We start from the raw sequence: 10,165 nt of genomic DNA, 5'->3' as shown, positions 1-10,165 counted from the left end.
TGGGAGGGATAATTTTTGGGTAAGGGACACATTCCCAAGAGATTTGAAAACAACACTACATGTGGGGCCGTGAAAAGTGACATCCCGTGCACCCATTAAAAATATAAAGTTTTCCCACCAATTTTGGGTTTTAAAATTTCTTGTTCACATTTTCAAAAATGAAAATTATTTTCTCTCTCTACCATACCTTACAGGGAAAATTTAAGACCTCAAACTTCCCCTAATGGTCCTCGGCTTGACCTTTCCACTGGGAAGAACCTTGCTCAAGTTGGCTCTCTTGTATTTGTTTGTGATTTTGTCTTTGTCAAAAATGCATTTGGCATAGGTCATGAGTACTAGCTCTTTGAACCATCACTTTGGAGATCAATGCACTAGGAATCAAAACAATCTTACCCTATTCGCACACGTGCAAGGTGTAGACAATGAATGGTAGCTATCGTCAGTAGCAATGCCGGGTGATTCAAATGCTTGTATTTGTCCACTCATAGTTGTCTCCCATAATTCAAACAAAGAGAAGATTCTTGTATTGGTGGGCCAGTCGTAATGGATCTAGTTCTCTGTCTTTGATTAACTTGCCTTCTTTCCTTTATTTGAGGCTGATATTGGAGGACACATACTTCATTCTTGTACAATGGACAAAGAAAATGGTACATTTGAATTATTTTTTGTACATGGCCCATACCATGTGCTAGACACTAGAGATAGATGTATTTCTAGTGTTTGTGGTGGAGACTTGAAGAAATGTTAAAGCTAAGCCTTGCGCGACTTTGTCTTAATTTTTAACATGGTATAATCATGCAGAGGTTTTCCAATCATCTAGTTCCAATCAGTGAAAGCACGGCCACAGTAAGGAACTTTGCACGCATGGAGACGAGCGGAATGCTTGCTATATAACATAGTAGATGAGGTTGCATGAATGTGAATGAGAGTTAAAGGCAAGTTGCAACCACAATGTGAGACAAATCGATCGAGGTTATCATGCATCTATAATTAACAAAGCTGACCTTGGTTATGAGAGTGTAGGATTGCAAGGCATTGAGGTCCATGAGTCTATAAAGGACCAACTAATCAGTACTATCCGTTTTGACACTTAATTGTATGACAACATGAAGCTAATTTTGGGAACAAGCAAAATGGCCAAACTTGCACCCTTGCAAACATTTGAGGAGATCCCGCTCAAGCTTGCCTGTAGGCTTTTTTTCATGCAAGTGTTTGGAGTGGAAAACAATGCCGGAGCAGGTGGCCACACTCAGAAGAACCAGCAATATTGCACGCACATGTGCACATGCTGAGAGAGACAGAGAGAGAGAGAGAGAGAGAGAGTTCATGGTTGCACGAGGGTTTGATTTGAGATTGCCACCGCGGGAAGAACTAAGGAGGTAGTATGCAGCCATAGTTGGTGCATGTTGATTATAGAGCTACTGCTAAAAGATGTAATGAAAGAAGGGTGAGTGTATGAGCTCTTGCAGCTACCGAACAAGGACTTGAGATAGATCTAGGTGGGTGTACTAAGGCTATATCAATTCATATTATTCTTTTGAAAGACATATTAAAAAAAAAAATCTGTTTTGTTTTTTAAAATTTGTACATAGAATGACATATGTGGACCGTGGTGTACTGTTATAGATTGTCGTCGGCATTCCCCCATTTTTGTGCTCTTGAGAGATGCCTTACATAGTTGTAGACCATTGAAATTGTTGTTTAGGCACTCACATTTGTTTAGCTAAAGTCGTCTTCTTTTTTGGGTCTTTTTTTGTTCCATGCATAAATCTAATGGCAGGTCTCATGATTTTATCACTTACTTTTTTTCTCAATTTGTTACAATGCTTCCAAGTGTTTCTTTAACCATTGATTTTATGCTTTTGGAATATATTGTAATTTAAATGGTTAATTGTTACACTTGTTTAAAAAAAAAACAAGTGCAACAAATTCTTTAAGATATTAGTCTCACTTTCTTGCTTTCTCTCTCACAAATAAGCCTCTTATTTTTTTTATTTTTATTTTTATTTTGATAAAACTAGAATGGATTTAAGGAAAAGAAGAAGATTACAACATTGCCTCTTATTTTTACATTCCATGTAGGCTTGTTAATTAATTGAGACAGAAGCATACCATGCACATAATTCATTAATCATAATCTTTTTTACATCTACAAACTTTTACTACTATCACCATTTGCTAGCTCTTAAATTCTCCAATCCTACAAGGTTTGGTCATTGAAGGGACAAATATATGGGAATCTACTTACAAGAGGTATCACTATTAACCTCAAATTACCATTAGCTCACTTCTCAATGCAATAATATCAATACTTACACTCTATAATATCTACACATTGAATTGAAATAATTCCTGCTAAGTAGTCATTGCACACTAGCTTTCCCAGTATGCCAATTTTACAATTGGTGCCCATTGAACACATCCTTAGTTACTCACTACTTGGGGCTCCCTCCCTCCCTCTCCAAAGCACTTGAAATTGATTCTTTTGGCAAGGTGCCTGCTGTTGTAGCTTGTGCAAATAGCTGGTATGAGGATATTCAGCGTTCAATGGTAGCGGCCAAGAATAGTGCTGCTGTACAATTGCTTCTGATGGACAGTTTGAAGTGCTTTTGTCTTCTTTGTTTCTTGGATGGGAACTTGCGTGGGCGACCTGGTCGCAGTTTCTTCGAGTTTACCTTGATAGCCAGCAACACTTTTGAAAGCTAGATTTCTAAGTGCACTGCAAGAAATGATGAATGCTCCACACATTTTCCACCAAAAACTGCCTTAATCACTCTGGACTTTCTGATGAACAATTTTCATGGGCATTAGCATCCCTCTCATCACACACCGACCCACAGAAGTTCCTGCTCAAACGATTCCGCTAGAGATCCAGTTGAAGCGAAAGCACAAACCAAAGCCACAATCCAGAACCAATGCTCCATTGAAATGAGAAAACCAACCTTCATGCATAATCACGCATCATCTATGGGATAAAAAGGGATCTGACAACGACATATGATCGGTGCTGGGAAGGATGGAAGACGAATCCGAGCTTGTGTCTCCAAGAAATGCTAGATGGTATTTATCTGGAGTAGCAGAACATATAAGCTCATCAAAGGTTATTTGACATGGCTTTCCTTGTCTCACATACGACAATGCATTAAGAACATCTGTCATTGATGGACGATCCGCAGGAGCCCTCTTCGCACAAGACATTGCAATGACCAACACACTGTATATCTCATGTTTTAACTTCTCATCTGCCAACTCCTTGGTTAGAGCTGGATCGATTGCATCGATCCAGTTGGTGCGAAATGCAGCTTGCACCCACAAAGTCATGCTTGTCGCCTCAGCAAAGGCATCACTCGTTGGTCGTTTTCTTGTGAGCATCTCCAAAAGCACAATTCCAAAGCTGTAAACATCCCCTTTAGCAGTAATTTTTCCACCATATGCATACTCTGTTGCAGAGTATCATTCCAAAAAATATCCAAAGTGTCAATCATTTTATCCAACATATAATGGAAGAGCACCATATACACATTTTATATACATACATACATATATATATGTGTGTGTGTACACACACACACATATGTGCACGCATATAAAATACATACATGTGCTTATGCGCACCCACATACACCCCAAGCAGAGACGCTTTGAGTCCACACAGACACATTGTATCTATTATTACCTGGTGCCACATATCCAAACGAGCCACGAAAAGCTTCTACCGCACTCTCGCCGTCCTTCCCTGCACTGATCAGTCTGGCTATGCCAAAGTCACTTATGTGAGGCTCATAATCCTCATCAAGAAGAATATTGCTTGGCTTCAGATCACAGTGAAGTATTTGGCCAACTCCAGTATCGCAGTGCAAATACACCAACCCTTGTGCAACTCCAATGGCCACTTGGAAACGATGATCCCAACTCAACACACATCCATCCTTGTGTAGATGTGTATCCAGATCTCCATTCCGAATATACTCTAGTATCAAGCACTTGATATGCGCAGTGGAAAGAGTGCCAAGGATTCTCACAAGATTTCTATGGCGTATTCGGCCTAAGACAGTAAATTCTGAGACAAAACTACTTTGGCCTTCTTGGTGGTTGAGGTTATCCAGCTTCTTCACAGCAACTACCATGTTGTTACTTAAAATACCTTTGTACACAGTGCAAGAGCCACCTCTACCAAGAATATTAGCATCGCTGAAATTATTCGTCGCACCCAAAAGCTCTTTGAGAGATAAACTGACTCGCTTGTCAAAAGTATGGACAGATGCTGGCTTGCCTGCTTTTTTCCTTTTTAGAACCAAGTACCATGCTAGAGCAATCACACATGCAGTAGCCACAACCCCGGATATGCAACCACCTATAATTTTCCATTTTGACATTGCACTATGATTCACCAAGGAATCTTCATCATTCCCTTCTGCACATACGACAGTGAGCGGATAACCACAAAGATCTGGATTTCCCAAGTATGACTCATTTAAAAATAAATCAAATTGGTTCCCTGTCAAATAATTATCCATTATAAAGTTAATATAGAGATTGCCAATTCATACTCAAAACAGGCCTCATACAATACAAAAGTCCACACACACACACACACATTCTATCTAGGTATATAGATGGGTGCTTGTGTGTGTGTATGTGTCTGCACGTGTTTGTGTCACACAATGTATTTAGGTATACCTGGATGAATCCTAGGCATATGTACGGGAGTGTCGCGTTTGTGTGCCACACAATGTATCTAGTACACCTAGATGAATCATAGGCGTGTGCATGTGTGTGCGATATAAAGCAATGCAATAATGAAAGACCTTGATGCAGAAAATTTCAAACAACCACCTTTTGGAATCCTCCCAGAAAACTGGTTTTCTGACAAATTCAAGAAGGCTAAAGCTGTTAACTTTGTGAGCTGAGAGGGTATTTCACCACTGAGTGAATTATCTGAGAGATCCAATGACTCCATTGTAAGTACATTGGCCAAAGAACGAGGAATGGGCCCTGTCAGAGCATTGTGTGAGAGATTGAGGTTAAATAAGCCACTTAATACACCAATCTCATCAGGTATAATCCCAGTTAGAGCATTTCCTGACAAATCCAGTGAAATGACAACCGTCAACAAGTACTTGAAGTATGCCTCGGAGCCCTTCAAATCCAGCGTCACATCATCTGAATACAGCGTCCGATCCTCCTCTACGACACTGACATTATACTTCAGCCCCTCTGCTTTGCTTATCTGGCTAGATATTGTACCTGAAAAGTTGTTATTTGCTAAGTTAATTAGTTGTAATTGGTTAAGACTCCACAGCCAATCGGGTATGGAACCCTCAAGATGGTTATACCCCACACTCAGAACTCTCAAATTTTCAAGCTGAGCCCAGGAATCCGGCAGCTGCCCGCTAAACTGATTCCGCTGAAAATCCAGAACCACCAAACTGCTAGAGTTCACAAAGTCGGCAGGAAGGCTCCCATTGAAATGATTATTTGCAAGCGCCAGACTGTGAAGCTCTTGCAATGAGGTGAACATAATAGGAACCTCACCACTTAAAGTGTTATTAGAAACTTTGAGCCACTGCAGCTTTGTACAATAGGCGAGCTCCTCAGGTAGAGTGCCCGAAAATTTGTTCTTGGAAAGATTTATGTAAATTAAATCCTTGAGCTTTCCTAGAGTTCTTGGGATGGGTCCGGTGAGCAGGTTCGGACTCACTTCAAAGTAGAGAAGATTTTCCAGATTTCCAAACTTCTCAGGTAAGTTGCCTGTGAAGACATTGTCCCCAAGGTAGAGTGACTGCAAGGCCTTCATATCTCCAAGCTGTGGAGGAATGCTGCCATTTAGGCTGTTGGAAAAGAGAACAAGATTTTCCAGATTCTGAAGCTTGGCAAGCTCAACTGGCAAAGGCCCAGAGAGCCGATTGGAATAGAAGTTAAGATTGAGCAATCTTTCCAGCTGACCCAACTCTGGTGGGATTGTTCCTGACAACTTGTTGTTGAAAGCGTACAAATGCTGAAGGTTTGAGAGATTTCCCAACTCTTTTGGTATGCTACCGGAGAGATTCATGTGAAATAGTTTTAATGTTTGCAGATGATTCAGCTGACCAAGCTCAGGAGGGATGGCTCCAGAGATGGCAAAATTAATTGACAGATCAAGCTCAATCAGGTTATGAAGGTTGCCGAGCTCTGCAGGTATGGTGCCTCCCAAATTACTGTAGAGGCACCAGAAATACTTCAGATTGGTAAGGTTTCCTAGATGAGGGGGGATGCTACCCTCGAAATTGTTCATGAACAGAGCCAGGTATTCCAGATTTTCAAGGCGGCCAAGCTCTGCAGGGATCGTACCATTGAGTTTGTTGAGTATGACATAGAGCTCCTTGAGCTTGTGAAGGTTCCCGAGTTGCGGGGGTATATCGCCTATTAAACTGTTGCTGCCAAGATAAAGGTAAGTAAGGTTGGTCAGGTTACCCAATTGTGATGGAATGGAACCTGTCAAGCTAGGTAGGTCGTGAAGCTGAAGCATGAAGAGATCGGAAAGTTGCTCGAGAGAGGCCGGTATCGTTCCATTGAGCTGGTTATGGCTGACATCAAGCCATAAAAGAGATGTACAATTGCCGAGTTCCGCGGGGATTGGACCTATTAAGCTGTTCTCCTTAAAATCCAAATATTTCAGGGAAGCAAGGAGGCCAAGTTGCAGCGGAATCCGACCTGTTAGGCTGTTGATGGAGAGGTTGAGATGTGTCAGCATGGTGAGATTTGCAAAGAAAGGAGTAATAGAGCCTGTCAGGTTTCGGGCATGGAGATCAAGAGAGACTACTCTGTCACCCGAGTCACACCTTACACCTGCCCAGCTTCGCGTTCCGTTGCAAGGGAAAGCAGAACCCGACGTGCTCCAGGAGTTCAATGCCTTATGTGGGTCATGAGAGATGCCTGCCTTAAAAGCGAGCAAGGCCTCTTTGTCAGCAATGCTGACATCCGCGCTTGGAAGCAACCCACGTCTTCCTGTGAATTTGGCCGTGGGTGTGCTCTCCGAGCTCCAAATGTGAGTTGGATCCTTATAAGAGAGTAGGGTACGAGACCCAGATGCATAGGATTGTGGGTGAGAGCTGTAAGAATGAAGGGCCTCTGCCGCGGAGACTACATTACCAAAGGCAAAGTATGGGGCTTGGCTCTTCTGAGTTACTACGGCGATGGAAGAGCAAACACAGAGAACGGCGGGACATGAAATGCAGAAGAAGGAGAAGAAGAAGAGGGGAATGAGAGTACCTTGGAGAGGAGACGGTTGCGGCATCGTGCACGCGAGCTACGGGGGCGGGTGGCAAGAGAATCGGCCTCGTCTGATTCAAGTAGGAGGCGGCCCATGCTATATAGTGTTGAGGCAGTGCTATCAGCGCTGAAAAATGTTTACCTTTACGGCCTCCACCCTAACTTTTGCAAGTCAAAATTTAATCGTTATGCAATTGTGGGCAGCCCGGTTGCCAACTTGCTTACTTCAACTAACTTTAAACTGAAGTCACTTAGAGCTGGGTCGCACCATGTGTTAGTAGGGTTATTGTTTATTACATAAATACATGTCCATGTTTTCCTCCATAAATGTAGAAAACGTTCACAAATCACAATAGAATTTTAAAAAAAGAGGGGAATAAGCTATCTTTTAGGTAGTGAAAAGCTCTCCTTAATCATAGGCTTGCCATCACCAACTAAATATCTCTCATGATCTCCTAGAAAATAGAAATTTCCGACCTTTTTTATCTATGACTATGGGCGCGATCCTGTGCAATACTTCACCCCTCTTGTCCTCACTAACCCATGGTGCAACCCGGCTCTAAGCTATCTTTTAGGTAGTGAAAAGCTCTCCTTAATCGTAGGCTTGCCATCTCCAACTAAATATCTCTCATGATCTCCTTGAAAATAGAAACACCAACCCTTTTCATCTACTACTAACCCATGGTGCAACCCGGCTCTTATTAAAAAGACTTATGAGGAGCCTTGCAACTTTGCAAGGATAGGGTTGATGTTGAGGGCAGTCAAGTCACATATCCTCGTTTGCATCAAGAAAGATGGCACTGCACATATGAAAATTAGCATGGTTGGAGCATGCACACATGCATTGGTCCCGCAAAGCAAAGTTATCGCTTACTTTTTAGGATAATTGTGCCTCTTGTATGGTCACACTTGCACTAGTTGTCTGTAATATATGTAAGAATGAAAGTCTTTACCATGATTACAGAGCAATGTTGCCACTTGATTTTTCCTCATGGAATTTATTTTAATAGAAAAGATACACAACTTATTAAGTAATACACACTAAGAAAAGCATCAATATATAAACGAATGATGGCATGAAAATTAAAAGTGACCTGCTGCTCTAACTACAACTGAACGTGAAAAAATTAAACTAAAGAGGAGTTAAAATTCTCTGGTTTATGAGTTTCAAGGTGTGTTTACAATGACATTCCTAGGGAGCGGGAGCTACCATCCAAAACAGGACAAGATGGTCATTCCTTAGAGCTTCTAATCCACCTCCTAGTAAGCCTCCTAGTCGAGTCTCACCAGCTTGACAATAAGAGATTATGAGGCAAGTGAACAAGCTCCTGGAAAAAGGGACAAGCCTAGTTCATCTCTATTTTGTTAATGAGTTCTATTAGTACAAAAGAACGATGGTACTTATAGAATGTGTTTGAGTGCCATAACAAGACCATCATGTCTAGCTGGAAATAAGCAAATGCAACATCGAGCTAAATCTTTCGAAAAAATGGCCATGCCAATAGTAGCTGATTGATCTTGGAGACCTTTAACTCGCTTGATAAAGGCCTCCACCTTCTCTCTGCCACCATAGGAAGTTTTTTAGTAGCAAGCTGATTTTCTAGATTTTGGATCTTGGTGTGATTGTGCACCTCATATGATGCAAGCTTCATGTGCTTTAGTGATATGCTAGATCGAAGTGAGAACGGAATCACTTACACACATGATATTGGTGCACAACGTATCTGCATTCCTTCTCTTCCAGGCACATACAAGAGTAACATCTAGAGTAAGTACAAGGCTTGGATTTTTTGGAACAACAAGCTCTAGGTCAGCACCATTTTGCCCCAACACTATATCAAGTAGTTCATACAAATCCAAAATTGCAAGAAAATTGAATTTCCACAGAGTTTACTTGGTGCCATCAAGCATGCCTTCCATGAAGGGTGGTGGACAAATGTGCAACGCAGTAGCACCGATAGCAACATTTGAAGACACCGACATAATAAGGGATTGATTTTGCAAGGTAATAGAAGTAAGTATTTTTTTGGCATGAAAACACGTTTACTCTTTTGGGCATGTATAATATAATGCGTCTCTTTTGAACACGAAATAAAAAGGATGCAACTTGATCCCTTATCCTTTGTTGGAGGACATTAGCTCAACCAATATGCCCACAATAGTTGGTTGATAGACTATCGTTTACTTTTGGCAAAAGAGTTTCCTTTACCTCTTGTGTACAAGTGGCCTGGAGGTAGCCAATAAGGGTGCAGGTTTTTGCCAGGCTCATCTGAACTCAGCCTAAGTTCATCACTTCAAAAAATAGAATCAGGCTTAAAGATTTCTCTTCAGGTAGAGACAAGTGAGATACACGGTAACACATAAAATTACCTTATCTCAATTGCTTGCCACAAAGATTGCATTTCAATTGAACATATGAGAGGAGAAGAGGGTATATCATGCTCTCTAGAGAGAAAAACATGGCTTCCATCACCCTCAAACTAAAGAGTGTTATGTTGATAGCTACATTTTAAGGTAGGTAAAGAATGTTATGTTCATACCTACATTTCAAGGTAGGTCCAAGGCTATACAACCACTTATGTTCAAGAACCACATTAGATCTTGACATGTTAATTAATTGAAAATTGAATTTCATTGGATTGGTTTGAACCTCTAATGAAACATCATTAACCCAAGTGTCTTGTTCATCATCTGCGTTCCTCATGTAATCACAATACACTTGGCCCTCATCGAGTAACTACATGCATGGAGGGGGCATGGAGGTATAAAGAAAGTGATCATATTGGGGAGACGCCCTCCCATGCATCCAATGAAATTTGTCAAGAGCAGCTTTCCCATCCCTTATTTGTGGGCATGTCCTCCTATAAGTAGATTCCAATAGACTTGATTTGGAGAGATTCTTGCATAGATCAAC

General features: G+C 41.3%; 1 protein-coding gene across 1 annotated transcript; it reads right to left on the bottom strand.

The window, feature by feature from the left end:
* Positions 1-2,273: 2,273 nt before the first annotated feature.
* On the bottom strand, positions 2,274-7,321 carry LOC147418355 (uncharacterized). Its single transcript, XM_086507595.1, has 3 exons — positions 4,837-7,321; positions 3,677-4,498; positions 2,274-3,440 (listed from the first exon to the last, which is right to left on the bottom strand). Exons 1-3 carry the CDS (start codon positions 7,274-7,276, stop codon positions 2,962-2,964), a joined length of 3,741 nt encoding a protein of 1,246 aa, XP_086363721.1. The 5' UTR covers positions 7,277-7,321; the 3' UTR covers positions 2,274-2,961.
* Positions 7,322-10,165: the final 2,844 nt, after the last annotated feature.

This window comes from Adiantum capillus-veneris, chromosome 30 (assembly GCF_014529385.1).
Source record: "Adiantum capillus-veneris isolate H3 chromosome 30, ASM1452938v2, whole genome shotgun sequence".
NCBI lineage: Eukaryota > Viridiplantae > Streptophyta > Polypodiopsida > Polypodiales > Pteridaceae > Adiantum > Adiantum capillus-veneris.
The sequence above is the reverse complement of the archived record's forward strand: the minus strand, read 5'-3'. Positions and strand labels throughout refer to the sequence as shown.

Coding starts and splice junctions, on each gene's coding strand:
- LOC147418355 (XM_086507595.1), bottom strand. CDS start 7,276: ATGCCGCAACCGTCTCCTCTCCAAGGTACTCTCATTCCCCTCTTCTTC. Junction 4,499..4,836: donor TTCTGGGAGGATTCCAAAAG/GTGGTTGTTTGA, acceptor ATTATTTGACAG/GGAACCAATTTGATTTATTT. Junction 3,441..3,676: donor GTTTGGATATGTGGCACCAG/GTAATAATAGAT, acceptor ACTCTGCAACAG/AGTATGCATATGGTGGAAAA.